At 38.4% G+C, this 22,719-nt stretch overlaps 1 protein-coding gene and 1 non-coding gene across 3 annotated transcripts in view; one reads left to right on the top strand and one right to left on the bottom strand.

Moving 5' to 3' along the window:
• Positions 1–22,719, bottom strand: part of UGGT1 (UDP-glucose glycoprotein glucosyltransferase 1) — a 117,487-nt gene that overhangs the window by 17,332 nt on the left and 77,436 nt on the right. The window contains exons 20-32 of one of the 2 annotated variants that reach the window (XM_068545328.1): positions 22,415–22,513; positions 21,456–21,479; positions 20,849–20,943; positions 18,723–18,929; positions 17,722–17,853; positions 16,804–16,934; positions 13,908–14,003; positions 9,753–9,855; positions 8,614–8,693; positions 7,011–7,200; positions 2,852–3,010; positions 2,227–2,312; positions 404–488 (exon numbers count right to left, since the gene is read on the bottom strand). In XM_068545328.1, coding sequence (XP_068401429.1) covers positions 404–488; positions 2,227–2,312; positions 2,852–3,010; positions 7,011–7,200; positions 8,614–8,693; positions 9,753–9,855; positions 13,908–14,003; positions 16,804–16,934; positions 17,722–17,853; positions 18,723–18,929; positions 20,849–20,943; positions 21,456–21,479; positions 22,415–22,513 — 1,487 coding nt within the window. The remainder of the gene's footprint in view (positions 1–403; positions 489–2,226; positions 2,313–2,851; positions 3,011–7,010; positions 7,201–8,613; positions 8,694–9,752; positions 9,856–13,907; positions 14,004–16,803; positions 16,935–17,721; positions 17,854–18,722; positions 18,930–20,848; positions 20,944–21,455; positions 21,480–22,414; positions 22,514–22,719) is intronic. The other variant, XM_068545329.1, reaches the window with a different exon arrangement.
• TRNAG-GCC (transfer RNA glycine (anticodon GCC)) lies at positions 20,528–20,600 on the top strand. The gene has a single exon. It is a non-coding gene; the product is annotated as a tRNA-Gly (tRNA).

The following is a 22,719-nucleotide window of genomic DNA, read 5'->3' as shown; positions in this document are numbered from 1 at the left end:
AGATAACCCAAAAGGGGCAATCTCTCCGGTGAAGAAAGCCACAAACTCATATTTACAGAAGACATCTTGCATTTCAAGCGCATTCCTATAAACGCTACAGTAGAATTCCAAAGGTGAATTAAAGTCTTGGGCTGGTTTCTTTTTCCTTCAGCTTTACTGAGAGGTAATTAACAAATAACACTTGTAAATGTAAGGTATACAACGCGATGACGTGGTATGGGTATATACTGTGAAAGGATCAGCACAATAACGGCACTATTTCTGGAGTTAACACATTCCATCACCTCACATGGTTTGGGGCTGGTTTCGAGATACATATTTTTACATAATAGCTACGAAATACCAAGTTACTGCTGCTTTTACCAACTTTAATAGAGTGGCTGCCTTAATATTCCAAACTCACCTTCACTTTAATAATTTTGCTCTTGAAGTTGTTGAGGACAACGACCACTTCATCAGCATCAGGTGGAGAGTCTGTACCGTCGTGACTTAGAAAAGAAAGGAAGAGAGGAAGACAGGTATCACAGATCACAGGTCTCAACATGCAGTAAGTGGTCTGATATCAACCCCCCATATTTGTCCATCATCTTTATCATCAAGGAGATTTTTCTGAACAAATTATTTTCTCACAATCCGCAGGAAATCCCTTCAAGCTACACAGAAGCAAATCTCTATCCGTACACGTTGAGTATGCCAATTGGTCACAGCCCGAACTTCCTTCCTGAGTCCCTCTTGCAACGACCTTCCACAGAGTGAGAGGCTCCCAGTGCTGGCAAGCACACGATGAGCACGGAACCACTGTCTGTGTTCACAAGGTCTGAGCCAAGCACGGCGCCCTTCGATAAAGGAGCGCCTGGGGGCCTGGGCCCCTGCACCGTCACCGGAGACGCATCACTACTGCTCTGTAGTGGGCAAGTCGCAAGACATGGCTCTACTTCAGAGTTTTGTAAGCGCTTCTGCTCTGTCCTTCCTGGGGGCACACAGCCAAGCCTAGGCCCTGCACTCAATCTGGCGCCCCTCCTCTGGAGGAAGAACTCTAACGAGCTCTGTCTGCAAGCAGACAGGGCAGAGGAGGAAAAACTGAAAATAGTACTTCCCTACTAATCAACTGTAATGCCTAAAATAACCAGTCACCAAATTTTAAGGTGATAACTACAGAAAGCCACGACAGAACATGAATTCACTGGATTCACTGTCATCCAGCAGAGAGCAAAGTTCTCGGGCAAAGGCGAGCTCCTGACAGGGAGCATGAAACATTCCAGAGCCTGGGAAGCACAGGAGGAAGAGAGCCCGCGACCGTGAGGTTCTGGCCACCGTAGGAGGACTGGCCAGGAAAAGGGCACACCGCAGGGACGGAGTTTAGAAAGACAGCACATAAGCTTTTGGGGAAAACATTAATAGACAAAAACCCTACTATGTGCAATGAAGATTTTACTGTAATACAAAAATCTTCTACTTTCTTGGTAAGAAATATGCAGAAATCCACATAGCTCTCATGTGGGTCAGAAAAGACTATGAAGCTACGATGAAGACACAACAGGATGATGTTTTCAAATAAACTCTAATGGAAATCATTCCCGAAATGAACTGACATGAAGTCTTCTCACATAGCTTAAGACTAATTTAAACTGTGTTAAGCAGAATTTAGATCACACCTTTTTAAAAGGCAGTATAATTTTTTTAAACTAACAGTCACTTGTAGCAAACCTTAAAGCAAAAAGCAGGCTACCGCCGATGCTCTGGGAGTACTTCTGCAGCACCTCAGGCCTGGAAAGACAAGTGCTCGCACCAAGGTTCCATGGCCAAAGCTCACATGTCTTGTCAATCTGCAGCTCACTCAGGGTAGAGAAATGTACTATCCAGGGTTGAAAAGTCTGACTGTTCTTCATTTCTTTTCTCCTTTCTTGAAATGACTCACTTTCTCAACTGCCTATGGTTTTCATCACAGTGACAGAATGATTTGATCCTGGGATACTGTTAGCACGAAAGAATGACCAAAGAGTCAAACTTGACTATATATACTGTTAGTATTTACACTGCTTGTTATCCAATTATACCCTGACAAGTCTCCCACATTTAGTTTCCTAGAAAAGCACCGTTTCATCACACATACAATTGCAAATTAAATTCTTATTGCCTGGGTAATTGCCAGTGTAGTATTCAATTCAAGCTGATTCTCATTGCAGAATGTTCTAAAAAAAATGTACCTGCATCACTTAATCCTACCTGTAGATTCTATAAATGTCTTCAGAACGTCCCTTCCTTAGTCTGAGAATCCAAGCTCCTGGGTTGGCTTTTAACTGAAAATAGCCCTAGGACAAGAAGACAAGACCAATTTTAGTGCTCTTAAAAACATCAAAATGCTGTTTCTGAGGGACAGTTATTTCTTTTTCTGAAATATCAGTCACCTTTATTTTAAATAAGATGGTTAACAAACGAATGCAACTCTTAAAATCTACATATTAGAAACACTAGCAAAATACTGGCCCGTCAAGCCAAGAAGCCTGCCCTTTAGCTGTACTTCCGTGAAGAAGCAACGCATGATGTGTGAATAAGCTTCAAATCTCAAAAAGAAAAAAGAGAAAGAAGGGAAAAACGCTGTCGGCTCATAAGCAATACTTTTTCAGGAGCCAATCTGGTTAGAGTAGAATATTCTAGCATGTTTTCTTTTAAGTTGTCATGTAATTCCAATCTACAAGTTTAACTAAACTGCTGATTTTTATATTGACCAAATTCAGTCCATCCTGAATTTTAATCTCCCTCATGTTCAGAATGCTAATTGCTCTATCATAAATTGCAGTGCCCAAATTAACATGACTGAGTATCACCACCGGATGTACTGATTGTTTACCAGATTAGCCATAACAATAGTGTCCACGATGACTGGCTTGGCTGAAGTTCCTAAGGTAAACTGCAGTCCCCGTGGGGGCTGGCCGGTGGTGACGTCATAGCAGTGACCTTCCAGTAACAGGTACTCCAGCTCGTACTCAGCAGCCACTACGCTGTCCACCTGCAATATCAAAATTAAATCACTTGAAGACCACCCAGCAATAAAAAGAAACAAACTACTGATACATGCGACAACATGGATGAATCTGAAATGCATTATGCAAAGTGAATGAAACCAGACATAAAGGGCAACATACCATATGATCACATTTATAAAAAATTCAGTAAGAGGCAAAACTATAGGGATAAAAAGCAGATCAGCTGTTGCCTGGGGCCAGGGGCAGGAGGAGGGGTTACCTGCAAAGGGGCATGAGAGAACCTTTTGGAGTGATGGACATGCTCTGTATCTTGATTGTGCTGGTAGTTAACAAGAGTACACAACTTTAGAAACTACGGTGGGGTGGAAGGAGAGTCAGGAAAAAGGACACAGAAAAAAACAATAAGGAGATTATTCCAAAAGTACAGAGAGGATAAGATGCTCATCTACAAGAGTAGTACTGGGAAAAAAGCATGTAAGATAAAACTGCCAAATGAATGAACAGATCTAAAAGCAAATAATGGAGAAGACAGATAAAACAATCCTACAAGGATTAGCTCATACGAGAAAAGAGAGAAACAATGAGAAAGATCAGAAAAACATCAGAGAGCAATGCAAATTCATCTTGGCCTTTGGAACGTAGCTGAAAATATTGCTATTCTAAATGCAAATGTCCAAGATGAATTTAATGGCTCCATAATGGCATAAAACCATTCACGTTCTGTACCGACTGCCTAAATTATTGCTAATTTCTTGCAGAAAATATGGTACAACTACAAAGTCTTAGGGCAGCTTGACTTTAGCGAATTAGAGTTTCTATCCCAGGCTAGTTCAGGCTTGGTTTTGTAACCCTACCTAATGCTAACAGTGAACTACTTGGAGCTTAACATGTTATTGCAATACTAAATTCCAAAAGTATAATAATAAGAGCTAGGAGGGAAACCTCCACATGCTCACAAGTCTCAGGCTCTGTATTTTCAATGGAATGCAGAGAAACTGGAGGAAGCCTAAGAAAGAGGAGCAAAAACTCTGGGAGATACGGAAGAAACCTACTTTGTTTTTATTTTTTTGTTTTGGGTTTTAAAAAAATATTTATTTATTTATTTGGCTGCGCCTGGTCTTAGTTGCAGCATGCAAGATCTTCGTTGCGGCGTGCAGTAACTTCAGTTGCAGCAGGCGGGATCTTTTTTTTTTTTAGTTGCGGCATGCGGGATCTAGTTCCCTGACCAAGGATCGAACCCGGGCCCCCTGCATTGGGAGCACGGAGTCTTAACCACTGGACCACCAGGGAAGGCCCTGGAAGAAACCTGCTTTGCATTTGATCTATACTTCTGTGCACTGTTCTTTAGTGCTTTGTGTGGTCTCTTCAACAAGAGTTGGCTCCTCAAGGGTTCCCTATTTGTTAAAAATATGGTGTGTACGTATGTACACATACACATGCACGTGCGTGCACACTCTCTTTCTCTCTCTCTCCCTGCCACCAACTTAGTACCTAAGGGTTTCTACTTAAGGAAACTAGAGTTATTCAACCTCATGATAAGAGGGCTGGCTGCTAATTACTTTGGTAACTATCTTCAAGTTTCCAGTCTCCCAATTCCCAAGAAGACAGAACCAGAAAACAGGCTTCAATTGTAATAAGAGATATTTAAGGCAGACACAGAGACAAATGTTTTAAAAAAGGAAGGAGGCTCTGAGGCACCGTAAGCTCCCTGGAAGTAAAGACCATGTCTTTTAATTCCTTTGTTAATACACTCTGAGCTAGGTGTAGAGTGAGGGCTGGGAAGAGACATCAGTGAAATGAAATTGCACTATCTTTGAAAATGGATTAGGGGAAAAGGACCACTTACCTTAGAGACTTCAAATACAGTTATATGGAAATAAATGAAACAGAGAACAGAAAAACAATAAAGAAAAACCAATGAAACCAAAGGCTGGTTCTTCGCAAATATCAACAAATGGACAAATTTTAGCTAGACTGACCAGGAAAAAAAAGAGAGAAGAGCCAACTTACTGAAATCAGCAAGGATAAAGGAAACATCACTATTCAACAAAAAAGACTATAAAAAAATGCTATGAATAACTATATGCCAACAAATTAGATAACCTAGATAGAATGGATAAATTCCTAAGAGACACAAACTTTGAAAACTGACTCAAGACAAAATAGAAAATCTAAACAGACCTACAACAAGAGATTGAATCAGTAATTTAAAAATTTTCCAATCAGGCAAGAAAAGTATATAAAAGGCATCCAGATTGTAAAGAAAAAGTAAAACTCTATTTGCAGATGACATGATCTTATACAGGCTTGTATACTAAGAACTACAAAATATTGTTCAAAGAAATTAAAGACCTATATAAATGGAAAGACATCCCATTTTCATGGTTCAGAACACTTAATATTGTTAAGATGGCAATCTCTCCAAATTCATCTAGGGATTTAATGCAATCCCTATTGAAATCCCAGCAGCCTCTTCTGCAGATATTAACAAGCTGATTCCAAAATGCAAAAAACGCAGAATAGCCAAAACTGTATTGAAAAAGAAGAACACAGCTGGAAAACTCACACTTCCTAATTTCAAAACTTACTACAAAGCTACAGTAAATAAGACAGTGTGGTACTGGCCTAAGGACAGACACAGAGACCAATGGAATAGAATTCAGAGCCCAGAATTAAACCTTCACATTTAGGGTTAACTGATTTCTGAAAAAGATGTAAAGACCATTCAACGGGGGAAAGAATAGGTTTCTAAAACAAATGGTGCTGGGGCAACTGGATATCCACATGCAAAGAATAAAGCTGGAACTCTGCCTCACACCATATACAAAGACTAACTCAAAATGAATCTAAGAAGTAAAATGTAAGAGTTTTAAACTGTGAAAGACCTAGAAGAAAACACTGGAGTAAATCCTTGTGACCTGGGATTAAGCAACAGTTTCATAGATATAACTCCAAAAGCACAAGCAACAAAAAATAGGTAAATTAGACTTCATGAAGATTAGAAACTTTTGTGCTTCAAAGGACGCCATCAAAAAAGTGAAAAGACAACCTGTAAAATGGGAGAAGATATTTGTAAAGCATGTGTCTGACAAGAGACTTGTATCCAGAATATATAAAGAACTCTTACAATTCAACAATTAAAAGACAAGCCAATTTTTAAAAATAGGCAAAGGATCTGAATAGACATTTCTCCAAAGAAGATACACAAATGGCCAATAAACACATGAAAAAATGTTCAACATCATTTGTCATTCGGACAGGAATGAAAAATGATGCAGTCACTTTGGAAAACAGCTTGGTAATCCCTCAAAAAGTTAAACATAAAATTACCATATGATCCAGCAATCCCACTCCTAAGTATATACCCAAGAGAAATAAAAGCATATCTACAAAAACTTGTACACATACGCTCATAACAGCATTATTCATACTAGTAAAAAAGTAGAAACAACCCAAATGTTTATCAGTGAAATATAAATAAATAAATAATAAATAAAATGTAGTGTATCCATACAATGGAATACTATCTGGCAATAAAAAGGAGTGAAGTACTAATAATACATGCCAAAACATGAATGAACCTTGAAAATAATTTACATGAAAGAAGCCAGTCACAAAATATATGACTCTATTTAGGTAAATGTAATAGAACAGGCAAATCCATAGAGAAAGAAAGTAGATTAGTGGTTGCCAGGGGCAAGGGGAATGGGGAGTGATTACTTATGGGTATGGAGTTTTTTTTAGGGGTGATGAAAATATTCTAAAATTAGACAGTGGTGATGGCTGCACAACTCTGTAAATATACTATAACTACTGAACTGTACACTTTAAAAGGGTGACTTTTGTGGTATGTGAATTAGATCTATTAGGCTGTTATTTATAAAAATACAATTATACCTGAACACTACTGTCTCAGAAGCCCACCTAGACTGTGGTCCAGTCTGTTCTGTCAGAGACTACCACCACTACATCTTCAACAGGCTTTGCATGTGGTTAGACACTGGGAAGCAAAGATATTCTTACCTCTTCTAAGTAAATGTTATCAAGGTCATACGGCGTTCTGACAGACTCTACCATCCAACTCTCAGGTGTGTTCAAGTTCAGAGTGAACAGAGGAGACTGTGGCATATCCAAAAATTTTGCTATTGGACCCTTAGCAAAGCTATTGTCTGAAGTAAAAGAAATCTCTGCTTCCAAGACATAACGGTAAAAGCTGAAATGGAAAAGAAAGATGTGAATTTTTTTTCAATGCAACCACAGTCCTTGAGTTTATACGCATCCACACAGGTAAACAACTGGCTTAAGACAAACTGGATTTGGAAGGGCTTCCTTCCAGACTGAGAAAAGTGTTTCCAAAACTACCTCTTGACCTAACTGTACGTCCTGTGGTTGTTGCAGACGGGAGAGGAGAGCAGGGGAGGTGGGGCTGGGAGGGGAGGTCCTTCCTTCCTGCCCTGTTGGGGGGTGGGGGGATGGGGGCAGCCACTGCTGGAGTCACAAGCATGTCCTGAGCACTTGCCTCCCCTTGGTGAAAGAAACTCACTTTCCTCTCTCTCAAAAACAAAGTCCTAAATGGTGGCTGAGTTCTCGGGCGCACCCTGAAAACACTGTATGCAATCATTTAAACACTGCTCTTATCCGAGGATAATGGTGAAAGCTGGAACCTTTCTGTCACTTTCAAACACGGCTTCAATTCACTCAGAATCTAACCTATAGAAGCCAGCACATTTGCAAGGTGGCAATTTACCACAGTCCCCAGATGTGCTACACTATTACTACTGACTGCTTTCCAGGTGACCTGTTTCACAAATGACCATTCCAAAGCTCAGAGAGTATGCAGATAAGCCTGCCTTCCTTTCAAGATACATGCAAATGAGCCACATACATTCCAACTTAGAAATGACTGCTCTTCTAAGAAGAAGAAGTATAGACAAGTGTCTTTCTACACCACAGCACATTTTAACATAAATTTAATAGCTACATTGATTCAAATGTTTTTAGAGAATTATGTAATTCTGACCAAAACAAAAAAAAAGGAAAGAAAACAAACCACAGGTGCAAGTGGCCTGGGTTAATTCCACTTTTTTTCTTTTTTTTTTTTAAATTTATTTTTGTCTGCATTGGGTCTTCATTGCTGCACGCCGGCTTTCTCTAGTTGCGGCGAGCGGGGGCTGCTCTTCCTTGCGGTGCTCAGGCTTCTCATTGCAGTGGCTTCTCTTGTTGCGGAGCACGGGCTCTAGGCACGCGGGCTCAGTAGTTGTGGCTCACAGGCTCTAGAGTGCAGGCTCAGTAGTTGCGGCACACGGGCTTAGCTGCTCCGCGGCATGTGGGATATTCCCGGACCAGGCCTCGAACCCGTGACCCCTGCGTTGGCAGACAGGTTCTTAACCACTGCGCCACCAGGGAAGTCCCTAATTCCACCTTTAAATGCTCCCACGCTCACACTAAGTTCTTCGAACTTTTGATCAGTTCTTAGAAATTTAGGAAAACTGAACTTCAAAATAAGTGATTTTTTTTCAAACATGAGGTCCATATATAAACCCATTTGATCCTTGACATTCAATTTCAGCTTTCAGATTGAGTGTGATTTTTTCCAGGGGTTGATTTCTTAACCAGTTCGTTTTACCTTTTTAAAGGCATGTCGGAAAGTTTAGATTGGCAGTTCATAAATACTCTTAGATTCATGTTGATCAGCTGAGTTAAAACCTAAAAGAGCAAACCAGATGACAAAACATAAAAATTTTCCCTACAAAGTGACTGATACTTGAGATACAATATCTACACTGTCTCTTCAGAAGTGTATCGACACTAAGTTAGGAGAGAGAACATTTCTTAATATCTCAAGCAAAAATACAAAGATAATAAATGTTATGAAGTCTGCACTGGGTAAATCCCTAGAAATCACAGCTCTAGTGCACAATCTAAATCACACATACATATCACGTGGACAAAAACATGGGAAATAGGTCATTGCAAATAACTGCTCCCCACATATGTGGGGAAGCAAGACAGGCAATAGATATAGCTGTCTACACAAGGAGGAGTTTAAAGGTTCATCAGTGCAGCTTACAGACTATCATAGGAAAAAACACATACAAATACCCACAAAAAAGGTTAACTGATTATACTTCAATAAAACTTAAAAAAAAAAAAAAACACAACTCAAAAAAAAATTGAGGCAACTATATCTTTGGCAGAGTTCTTTTAAAATTTTTTAAATTGCAATATCTTATATCTAAAAGACATTCTGCAGGGAATTCCCTGGTGGTCCAGTGGTTAGGACTTCGTGCTTTCATTGCCGAGGGCCCGGGTGCAATCCCTAGTCAGGGAACTAAGATCCCACAAGCCGTGCTATGCAGCCCAAAAAAAAAAGACACATTACAAAAAAAATGCTAGTTATAAGAAAGGAAAATGATAAAGCAGAATGCTTTTACCTTTTTTACTCTTCGCCAATATAAAGTATGGCAAAAATAAATTTAATTCAAAGACGTTTTGCTCTGAATAAAGATAATTTTTTTTCTTAATTACATGAAGTAATCAACCAAACTTGTGCCTACTTTCAGAGGTTATTAAGTTGTTTTCAGAGCCATTACTAATCTTTATGAAAACATCTGCTCTGCCCAAGATGCCCTGTAGCACTTTCCAATGCCCTTTAAAGATAACTAAGGGAAAACAATGCTCGCAGAGAATCTCAGGGTATGGGACCACTTCCGGTAAATACGATGTGACACAGATGACGGAAACTGCCTCTGCAGTTGTCCCTACCAAAAGCAACGGGGAAAGTCTCTGCGCTTCTCTGGTGACAGGGTCAACGACGGCCACGACATCAAAGTACGTCTCCCCTTCCTTTGGCCTCAGTTTAATTGCACTACAGAGATCAAAAAGATAAAACAATAATCTGGAGGCAAACAGGAAACAGTTGATTTCTTTGGGGGGGATGGAGTGGGGAGAGGACACATCCAACACAACCAATCAGCCCTCTTAACATTTCAAAAAAACTTTAGATCTAAAACAACAAGGTTACATGGTGGTCAACTATGTGATTACCTCTACCACAAAGTTTAAAAACCCTCTAAAAGCTTCTGATGTTTGTTTTTGACAGTTACATTATGCCAATTTTTATTTCTTGGCAAGAAGGTTATGAGGAGAGAAGAAATTGACTTTTTTAAATAGTAAAAGGAACATAAGAATATTACAAAAACTTGCAAAAGAGTGAAAAAGGAAATAAATAATCATAAAATCTCACCATCCCAACTCAACCACTTTGTGGCATATTTCTACATATTCTTCTTAAATGCCTATGTAAAGATGAGATGCACCTACAGGATATCAGCAATTTTATAATGATTTCATTCCTTCCCCCAAAAGTTTCTTATAAAGATTTTTCCATGTTGTTACACATCAATATCCTGAATAAGAAATAATCTTCGATTTACCAAGTGAACCTGCTGTCGTTTACTCAAGCTATTCCTTATTGCTGGACATTTACTTACTTACTTACTTATTTATTTTTAACACCTTCATTGGAGTATAATTGCTTTACAATGGTGTGTTAGTTTCTGCTGTATACCAAAGTGAATCAGCTATACGTATACATATATCCCCATATCTCCTCCCTCTTGCGTCTCCCACCCACCCTCCCTATTCCACCCCTCTAGGTGGACGCAAAGCACCGAGCTGATCTCCCTGTGCTACGCGGCTGCTTCCCACTAGCTATCTATTTTACATTTGGTAGTGTATATATGTCCATATTGCTGGACATTTAGATGCCTTTCAACCTGTAAAGAACTTCTCATATCCAGTTTTTTTCACACTTGGAAATTTCTTGAGAATTAACATAGTCCTAGACATGAGATTACTAAGTCATAATGACACAAATATTTCTGTGGCTAATATGTCTCATCAACCACATTTCCTGAAGAACTAAACAATTTTACAAGGCCAAGAAATGAACTTCACTACATCTTGTCAGCATTAAGTTATACAATTTTTCTGTCTGTTCTTAGTTAAGTGAAAAAGGACAACTCCTAGGATTTCTGGGGAGAACACGCATTTCCCCACATGTAATTTCTAGTTACATGGCCTCCTTCTAAAGCCACTTTGACTTAGGTGGCTTCAGAGAAGCAGGAGCCTCTGATACATTTTAAAAAGGAATAAACTTGAAAGGATTTAAAAATACATCCAATTTTCCCCAAACATTAATTGCTTAATCAATGCTTATCTTTGTTTACTCTGAGCACTATTTTAATGTGGTTTTGAAATTAATCACCACTTTTATGCAAAAACATTTACCCAAAGGGATGAAAACAAAAGTTCAAAACAGAACATAATAACTAATAAAACTGGGTAAACACAGTTTAAATGGGAATGAAGGTTATTTCAAATCTTAACTGTTTTGGAAATAACCATGAGAATAGCTTTGTGGCTGTACTGCAACACATGCTTTCAATTTGGTATTAATAATTCCAGCTACCAATAATTATTCCAATACATTTTTTTACTCTAACACAGCTGTTCTCAGAGTGTGGCTCCAGATTAGCAGCATCAGCTCTACCCAGGAATCTGTAAAAAAACAAACTGTCGGGCCCCAACCCAGACTTACTGAACCAGCAACTCTGGGGGTAGGTCCAGCAATCTGCATTTCAACAAACTCTCTAAGTAAAAGCCAAAGTATAAGAGCCACTGCCGTCAGATAACTTGGACCTCTGTGGTACTCTAGAATCTAGAAGGAAGAGTGCATTCGAGAACAGCATTATACAGACTCTCCCAAAGGAAACGAGAAGAGGGGTCCCAAACAGTCCTCTAGAGCACAGAGTGTGGGTCAGGCCCCTAAGCCTGGCTGGTTTGGGGTAGAGCTCTGTACGGCATACCCATGTCCTGAGCCAGTGCTCTAGGTGACCCACAACAGACATCCTCAGAAACTGACCCTGTAAGGTCTTTTAACCAACCCCGCATCTCTGCAGCAAAACAGAGGGCAAGACAAACACCAAGAAAAGAGGAATATTGGCGTGGAAATGGAGAACAATATAAACTGACAACACGATGTTTAAATATACTTGCTGTATTCATCAGAGAAAAGACCAGAATAAGGCTGAAAGTGACAGACACAGAAGCAACATTAGGGGAATCACCCACATTTTTGAGAGGTGAGTAGAGCAAATGTCAAGGAACGCAGCGCTTCGCCAATCTTAAGGTACGCAGGAGTCACCTGGGGGATCCTGTTACAATGAAGATTCTGATTTGGGAGGTCTGGGCTGCGGCCAGAGACTCTGCCTTTCCAACAAGCTCACAGACAGGGCCCTGTTCCATGGACCACACTTTCAGGGAAAGGGTATACATAACCAGTAATTCAGACTTCTTGTTTCTTGCGTAAATAAGAAACTTCTGACTTAAGTATAACAAACACTCATTTAACTAACACGACCCCAATAAAAATAACTTCTCTAATTGAAATTTGTATCATAATAGAATTTGTAATTAGGACATTTTAATTATATATGACTCATGGAGAAAACGATGTGCTAAATAGGGAAGAGGTCTTGCTCAGGTCTTGGCTATGATAGGCAAACAAGATGGCAGGTCAATTAGGAATGTTTCCTGTGGTAGTAACCAGACCATGTCACTTCCTGAAACCATACAGAGTAAAGAGAGGATGGTGCTAGGGGGCAAAATCCAACCAGGGTGATTATTAGCAAGGAGCCACAGCCAGTGAGAAAGGAGAAGATCTCCATTCTAGCCTGGAATCATCAGTTCAAATTTTATCCCCACAAGGACTGGCTGTGAGAAAGCACAGGTCAATTAAACCAAAGTCCAATTTACTCCAGACTAATTAAATCAGAATCATAGAGGAGCAGGATGCAGGCTTCTGCATCTAAAGCCTCCCTGGTGATCCTAAGGTGCAATCAGGATATACACCTTCCCGGATATATCAACTGTAGACATTCTTCCTCAAGACAAGTTAACCTTAAAATATAATCATGAGAGAACAACCCAGACTGTGGGATATTCCACAAGACAACTGGCCTGGACTCTTAAAAACGTCAATGTCATAAAAGACCAAAAAAACCCCAAGAACAAAAAAAACACCCCAAAACTGTTCTAGCTTAGAAGAGACTAGAGACACAACAACTGACTGCAATGTGTGATCTGGACCAAACAAGCAAACAGTTGTAAAAAGTCATTACTGGGCATCGGAGAAATTTGAAAATGGACCAGTATTACATAATATTACTTTATCAAGGTTAGACTGCTGAGGTATGCTTAACAGTACTATGGAGATACTCCCAGTACTCAGGAGATATATGCCGAAGAATTTAGGCATGATATATAATGACGTCTGCAACGTACTTTCAAATGGTTCCCCAAAACTGTGAGTGCATGTATGTCTGTATGCAAGCATATACTATACACACACACGGGTAACTGTGGCACAATGTCTACAACTGGTGAAGCCAGATTAAAGATATTTGGGTATTCACTATAATAGACTTTCAGCTATTCTCTAGGTTTGAAACTTTCCAAAATAAAAAACTGGAAAACAAAAGACAAGGACTTCCTTATAATGCTATACTTATTTTTGTTCTACTGAAAACAAGACACATTTCAATAAAAGATGAGACAAATGCTCTAACAACCTGTTTATTCTTTAATATCAGAAAATGACAACTGATCGGTTTCATTAAATGCTTTCTGTTTTCTTAAAGGGTATATTCAGAACTATTTCAGATTTATTTAGAAATAAATGTCAACTTCTATGCAACTGAAATCTGTTACATGAGTTTTATATACGAATATGAATATATATAAAAACCACATGCCAAATTTTCCATTCCTGTAAGAGCTTATATACACACTTTATATGGAAAAATAAAGGAGCTGAGGTAAAGGTAAATACGCACAAATTCAACATTGATTCTATACCTGTGTCTGTCTTCGAAAAACTGGTACTCGATTCTTGCATCTCCTTTTGGTTGAGCTGACAGGAGAGCATCCACCTTCATTACCAAGTCACTCGCCCTGAAAGACGTGGTTGGTGAAAATTTAGCATCTCTTTTACGGAAGGTTTTCCAATTGTTGCTGAACATAATATAATCACCCTAAGTACTGAATGCCAACAAGCTGGTCTAAAGAAAATACAAACTTTGTATCAACTGGCATGAGAAAAAAGTACAGATTTTGTCACTGTTAAGTTTTATAGCCCTGGGGTAGGTGCTGATTTTTCCATATGTGAAATGGAGATAATGCCTACTTTGCATGGCTCTTGTAAATACTGCACTGGTGAAACAGAGAAAATAAAGCACCTAGCTCAGGGCCTGGCCCATAACTCTCCCTCACCCTCTTCTAAATAACTTTATTACTTTTTATGATGATTAGAGTAATAATTTACCAAAAAAACATTCAGGAAAAAAATATAAGGAGAAAATGGAGATACACACAATAATAGCAAATTCAAGAAATAAGTATTGATAACATTTTAGTTCACCATTCTTCCATATTTTAAAATATATATATCTACACACACAAAAGTGGTACTATATTATTTGGTAACCTGATTTTTCATTTAATAATATATCATAAACATTTTGTTGGATAATAAGTATAGGGGTACATCAATATTTTCAATGACTGCATAATATTATATTTATGGATACATCATAATCTATTTCACTATTACAATCAACATCACGGTAAACAACTTAGAAAAGCATTTCCGCTTTCCCGGCCCCTCCTAACTTGATTTCTAACCAAGGAAGATCTTGAACTAAATCATGAGACTGAAAAAAATGCTCTAATCTGTTGAATTGAGGACTAAATTCTAAGAATGCTGAAATATATTTGAATATATTCGTGAATATATTTGAACTGGAATCAAGCCTATGTATAGGCTTGACGTATCTCTCATCGAACCAAACAACTGTATCAAATTACATCTTTTGGTACGTCTCAGTACTAACTCTGAATACATATGAAACAGGCCATTCGCTTCCTGTGAGGTGTCAACACTGCCACAAAATACGTCAAGGGATACTTGGTTCTGCGGACTGGGACGGGCACTATGGTCACAGAGCCCGCAGGTGAGCTTCGGACGGCTGAGCACGGCCTCCCGGCTGCAGGCCTGGGTCACGCGTGAAAGCTGTGGCTGGCACGCACGACCAAGGTGGAGCGGCCCTGGCACTAACGAAAACCCGAGGCAAGCAAGGTCACTCTGAGAACCCTAACAGTTTTAGCATCAATCTTCTGGCAGCCCCATGACTACCTTATTTCCCTAAATTCAACCAGGACAGACCCAGAGCCATCTCTGGTTGGTAAAAGGCAAGTCTTCTGTGCATAGCCTGGCAACTATATCGTCCACAAGGACTCCCAGGGGCCCCCCCAAAGCCTCCACAGAGACAGGGAGTGGTCCAAGGGACACCACACCAAACCTATGCCTATGACACAGTGGCTTCAAATCAGGGGGTACCTCCTGGTCTGCATCAGGGAAGTGTTTCCTAGGCTAAAACAAGGGGCATCACTCAACAACCAATGAGGTGGAAGGAAACCTCTTTATCTGTAGCCCCAGTTTGGGTGAGTTGAAAAAAGATTCCTTTCCGTATCACACAAAACTTGGCAAAGAGACTACTTTCGCAGCTATCAAAGTCAACACTTCACTAAGACACGCATCTTGAACTCTGCAGCATCATGGTGTATGAAATAGATGAAGAAATAAAACAGAAGAACTTTAAAATTCTATATCCTCAAACGATGCATCAAAGAACACTATCAAGAGAGTGAAAAGTCAACCCATGGAGTGGGAAAAAATATCTGCATATCATACAGCTATAAGGATTGATATCCAGAATATAAATGAACTCCTACAACTCAACAACAAAATAAATAATTAAAAATGAGCAACAGACTTGGATAATGTTTTCCCACAGATATACAAATGGTCAATAAGCACACAAAAAGATGCTCAACATCACTAATCATTAGGGAAGTACAAATCAAACCACAAGGAGATACCACTTCACACCCATTGGAATGGATATTATCAAAAGAACAGAAAATAGTAAGTCTTGGTGAGGATGTGGAGAAATTAGAACCCTTATGCATGACTGATGGGAAAGTAAAATGGTACTGCCTCCGTGGAAAAAGGTATAATGATTCCTCAAAAACTAAACATAACCATACATCCTCCAGCTACACATTCATTTGATATTTAATGCAGAAACCATGTGAATATGACTATGAGCTTTGGTTACACAGCAGGTACACAGACCAGTCAAATATTTATTTTTTTCCATTGAGAAATAACTCATTAAAATATAAAAGCTAATAATAACACTGAAAGAATTAAAATAACAATAAAGAACAAACAATAACCAACTCATCATCACTTTTGGAATATGCAAGAAAAAAAACTCATTATTCCATACTAGCAAATAAAGAAAAAGAAACATTTAACTTGTTTTTTTTTTTCCTGAACAAAATAAAACTGAAGGGTAATTAAAGAGATAATGAGGGAAAGTATTTCTTTACATAAGTACTCCAAGGAAATAATTAAAATCACCTCTCTACTTCTTCATGTTTGAAATTTTCCACAATCAAAAGTTAAAAAAAAAAAGAATCAAAATGGAGAGAACTAATCCAGCTCTTTAAACAGCTGGCTACAAAATAAATTAACTCGTTTCAACAGAAGTATAAATAAACACTTGAAGAACATTATTATATTTTAAAGCTGGAGATAAAACATCTTGGAATAGGTAGCATGAGGAAAGTCCAATTAATGTAGCCCCTGTGACATGAACCGATTCATTTCTTCTATGGCACAACTTACACATCTTCTTCTACCCGAAGCTGTTGAATATGAGATTTGATTTTCTGTCCTGAAGTTTTTAAGATGGTATTTTCTAGGAGGTGGAAATCATCTTGATTAAAGAGTTCACTGTCCTCCAGTGGCCCAATGATCTGTGAAGAAGAGCAGGGTGGTCAGTGCTGGAATCAGAGGGCTGCAGAGAAGTCCTTGGTTGTCCTTAGGCTACCTTACAAACCAAATCACTTTGCAGACCCGAAACACGTTTACATCTAAGTCAAATCAATGAAAAAAGTGAAAATAAAACCCAAATCAACTCATACAGTTATTCACTTATCAATTCCTCAACTACACAGAGTGTATGTAGACTTGAATACTTTTTTTACAGTAAGCAAACTCTGAAATAAAATAGCAGTATCATTTTCATTAATTCTCACTGAATAGAAATAAGAAAGCCAAAATAGAAATGTAGTGGTAGATATCAGAGATTTCACCCTAAGGGCTAAGAGTTTAAAGGTTGGTATGTCCGCCATAGTCTCATTTCCGTGGCTGCAGATATTTATGAAATAGTCTAAGCATAAACCAATTAAGTTCATATAGACTGCACAAACCATAAACATGGTCCCCACATGGGAAGAATACTTTATGAATCACAGGTCTTATGGATTTGGGTTCTGAGAACCACCACACTCTCACCGCCTTACACAATCGCAGGACAAAATTAAACAGGAGGAAGGTTTCACATAAGGACGTTTCTGTCAAAATGAGCAAACTTCCTTTAAAACAAGGGAGCAGAAATGATCATCAGCGCTGCACAAGCCCTAATCACCTTGGGAAAAAGTGGCTCTGCTTGAAGAGCTTACTAGCTTCAGAGGAGAATGCGGCCAAGACTGTTCACTGATCTAATTTGAAGTCAACCTTGTCTCAGGACAAAGTTCTCACCCTTCCATTGCTGATCACTGCCCTCTGTCCCTTCTTCAGCTTCAGAACATCCCTGCAGTACATGGCATGAGACAAAATGAAATCCATTTTGGAAGACTCAAAGACCTCTTTAAAAAGACTGAAATCCATGCCCTAGGAAAGTAATTGTTATTAAGGAAAAGTAATTGTTATTAAGAAAACCATAAAAATGAATAATCATACGAATAAATCATAAAATGCTCTTTTAGTGGAATGTAGTGACTAATTTTAGTAATTAACACTACGATGTCTCCCGTTCCCCACTCTCCCTCCCATTTTTTCCCAACCTCCCACTTATCAAGTAATGCTTATTTCCTTTTCCTGTTCCTTTCCGTAATCGTTCAATTGGCAAACTATAATTCATGATACCTTTATTCTGCATTTTAAAATCTTGCTAATTTCAAGTAAGAGTCTTTTTTCTAACTGAAATATCAAGTACATTCATCATTTTATAAGAAATCTTAAAACTACAAAACAGTCAAAAGTATGTAACATAAATTAATAAAATGGGCTTATATTGGAAATACATCAAGAACACATAAGCCTCTAACTCATTAAGTAGCTTAAATCTCTATAAACAATTATTTTTCTTTGTTCTACAAACAAATCAAATATTATCTGTCTTTTAAAAACTTACAGAACCAATGGCTTTGTGCTTAAAACATATATAAGCTTATATCATGCACATCTTGAAGCCTAGCAAGCTTAAAAGTAATAAAGGGAATATGGCAGAATTGTTATTTCTTGGACCAAGAATTTAAAAAAATTTTTTTTAATTTAAAAAATTAAAAAAAAAATTTTTTTTGGAAAAAAAAATGCTACCTATTCCAATTAAAAAAAAAAAATCAAAAAAAAAAAAATCATCTGAGCTCAGAACTACAATCACAAATCCTGATCATCAACAGGAACAGGACACATCAGCCCATGGGAATGAACTTCTGAAATAACAATACAAGGCAGCCTCATGCCACACACAGACTTACCCCAACGGAGAACTCCTCAATGTCAGCTCCTGCAGCCAGGGCCTCTGCAGTCTCCTCCTTGGCCATTTTTGTAATGAAGTTCTTAGCAGAGTTGGAGGTCTGTGTTTGGAGAGCTGCCCAGATTGCTCTGGAGACCTGAGTTTTCTCATAACTTATATCTTCACTAGGATTATTGATCATGCTTACTCTAACATTGTTACTGGATTTCTATTTACAAAAAGGGAAATAAGAGTTATATGGTAGATGTCTTGAATTTAAAAAGCAGCATTAACATCAGTCATATCCCATAAGTAGCAAATAACACTTAAGTCTTTGGTAGTTCTCCTCTGCATACAGAGTAAAATTAAAATGCTATAATCAGGTATTCAAACCCCCACATGAATTGGCCCCCAGCCTACCTTTCCAACTTCATTTCTTACCATCCCTGTAAATACAGCATACATTACAGACCGTCAGAGTCCTGTATTTCCCCAACACATTTTGCGTTCTTCTAATGCATGTTGTGCCTCACATTGGTATGTGAACCCCAGCTACACCCATCTTCATTTCCTTAAGTCCCAACCCTCTTGAAGGGCTCTGCTCAGACCCTTCATTCACATGGCCTTTCCAGATTTCTAGTAAAAATTAATCTCTCCTTGGGTCAAAAGTCAAGAATCCATGTGAGAGAAGTTTATCTGGGGCCCACAAAACCAAAAAAAGGCCATAAGCAACAGAAATTCATATTCATGTGTATCTAAAGACATGTACAAGAGTATTCACTGCAGCATTCTTCTAGCCCCAATCTAGAAACAACCCAACTGTCCATCAAACAGACTAAACAAACAAAACATTGTGGTAGAGCCATATGATACAATACTGCACAATGAAAAAGAACTAACTACCACTACCTGTAATATCAGGGGTAAATCTCCAAAATGTTGAGTAAAGAAACCAAACACAAACAAATACGTATTATAAGAGTCCATTTAACTAAAGTAAAAAGCAGGCAAACCTCGGATGTGAGAAGAGGGACAGGGGAGGGCTAGTGATGCGGCCACAGGCAGGGGCGTGCTTTCAGGACTTCGGTAATTCTGTTTCTGTACCTGTGTGGTGGTCATATGGGTGTGTTCGCTCTGTGACACTACATCCTATTGATTTGTGCATGTCTTTTGAACCTATATTTTACTTCAATTACTCCCTCCCTGTTCTCCCACTTTTCACCACTTGAGCATTTGTCAATTTGAGTTAGAGTGCGTTATACGTACATCGTCCTTCACTTGGACTACTCCTGACACAACTGACCACACCATCTAGACTGTTCCCTTAGACAATAAAGGCACTCAGTGAAGCTGAAATCACCTGGATATTTCAGTAAGCCTCCTTGGGACGCAGAGTGGCAAGGGGACACAGGAGGGGTGTGAAACTTGGATGAAGATCCAATCTGAAACCGCTCAGGAAAAGGAAATGTAACATCTCTCTCTCTGACAATGACAATCTCTAGAAGGGTTGATTATTTTTCAGCCGTTCACCACTGCCCATTCACTCCATTTCTACGGTTTATATGCTGCACAGCTTTCAGACCACCCGTATGTGCATCCCTCTGCATGCCTACACCTACTTCTATTATACACGTGCTAATGTGCCTCCGTGGTATTTCTCCCATATCTGGACCTCTCTCAATATAAGGACGCTGTCTCTCCCATACAATATACAACACAAACTCTGCAGCATCTCTGCAGCAAGAACATGAATAGTCATACAATAAAAACTTGTCTATGATGACGATCTTATTATTTTTTCCTCTAAAAGAATCTATTCCTGGGACTTCCCTGGCGGTCCAGTGGTTAGGACTCTGTGCTGCCACTGCAGGGAGCCCGGGTTCAATCCCTGGTCAGGGAACTAAGATCCTGCAAGCTGCACGCCACAGCCAAAAAAAAAAAATCTATTCCCTTACATAAAGCCAGAATATTGCAGTCTTCTCTGTTTTCTCACTAGCTTCCAGACCTCTGAAAAAACAATGCTTCTTTCCCTCAAGCACCAAAAAAGCAGGATCCAGCCTCCCCACCAGAACATTATCAGTACACATATGCCCATGAAGATAACTGCAGCCTCAAACAAAGATACAGAATGAAGTCGTAGATACTTGCCTGGTGTTTAATAGCATCATACAATAATTGCCTTCCAGGAGGGCTATCAAAATCCCCAACAATCCAAAAAGTTACTGGCCTAATAAAAGAATCATCTAAAGAAAAACAAAAACAACATATTGAGTGGGAGGGGAAAAAGCACATCCTATGCTTCAATGTTGCTATTAAGCCAAGTAAATTCTGAAAACCATGCAAAAAATAAGAAAATGACAAGCTTAATAAAGATACAAAGCAAAAGTATTGAAACTTTGGTCTAGAATGAAAGCAGGGTAACCTTCCACGTGGCTTAATTAAAAACTAAGAACATGCACTTATTAATTCTATTTTGATTTGGGTATCTGTTAGCATGTAAAATGAAAAAGAGTCTTTGAACGTGTGGATAACATATTATAGTCTTTAATCATATTCATTTATTAACTTTCTGAAATATAATTCTTGGCAAACATTTACACACAGAATTTATCTGCATTGATAAATTATCTGTTACCCACAGGTTACAGAGACATCCCAGTAAAGTGTCAATAAATTCTGAATTACAGTGGTGCCTGAAACCACATAAGATAATTAATTAACAAAAGGAATAGAACATTCTGAAATTTAAAGTTACCATAGATTTCCTTGGAGGACATTCCTGGACAAAAGTAAAGGAAAAAGAGTAGAAGAAAAGAAAATGTCATTTCTCTAATTAATGCCAACTGTAAGAGTCAAATTTTAAATAATGCCCAACATCACCTATGCTTCTTTTTGCTCCTTAGTCCCACTAGGGTTACAGCACTGTTCCAGGACCCCTCAGAACCAACTTCTTTGAGGAAACAAATGGAGCAATTGCCTGTACTTAAACATACATCTGGGAAACCAGAAATTCTCTCTGGGAGAAGACCACAGTGGATAAAAATAGCTGCCTTAGGGACTTCCCTGGTGGTCCAGTGGTTAAGACTCTACGCTCCCAATGCAGGGGACACGGGTTTGATCCCTGGTCAGGGAACTAAGATCCCACATGCCACATGGCGCAGCCAAAAAAAAAAAAAAAAAATAGCTGCCTTACATGACAGTCAGTGCTCTGAAAGGGTAATAAGTGTGACCAGAGGGGAAAAGCACCCGTCTGCCATTAAGAGGATGTCATTTTACACAATTTTAATCTGAATAAATAACTCTGCATCAAAATCAGTTTAAAAACATGCACAAGGATTTCTTGTACCAAGAAATTTGATCTTACAAATCCTAAAAACATTTAACCCAATACTGTCATTGAAGAGACAAGTCAAACCAATTTTCAATCCATTAACCCATTTTTACATCATAATTCTTTTTCTATTTTGAACCATGAAAACATTTTTCCTTTTACCTTTAATGTCTAATATAAAATTTATAAAGACAACATCTGAATTTTCAAATATATATAAAAAATTAAATTTTAAAGATATTTTCTAGACTCAAGTAATTATACAAAATAATAAAAGAAATTATGGAATCTCTTTCCCAACAGACACTAAAAATTAAGGTTTTTGTAAATACTAAAAAAAAGGAAAAACAAGTTGAATCCAAGGTAAGCCTAAAAGGTATTACCTTTCTTGGTCAGATAATTCATACTATTGGCTATAGCGGCAGTCCTGCCTTGGGAATCCAAGACAGTAAATCTAGCATAATCATCCACAAAAAAGTTATCTGAAAGAAAAATTAGATTTATAATTAGTATGCCTAAATTCAATCTAATGTAAATATTCAATTGATAATCTCATTTGACCATAATATACATTTTAATAAAATGCATGAGCGAAATACATTGTTTCACGTTTATTGAACAAGTTCACAACATGACCCACCCCATTAATCACATTTTAAGACACAAATAGAAAATGTACATCTCACAC

Source organism: Eschrichtius robustus, chromosome 5 (genome assembly GCF_028021215.1).
Source record: "Eschrichtius robustus isolate mEscRob2 chromosome 5, mEscRob2.pri, whole genome shotgun sequence".
Taxonomy (NCBI): Eukaryota; Metazoa; Chordata; class Mammalia; order Artiodactyla; family Eschrichtiidae; genus Eschrichtius; species Eschrichtius robustus.
This window is presented reverse-complemented; position numbering and strand designations above follow the sequence as displayed.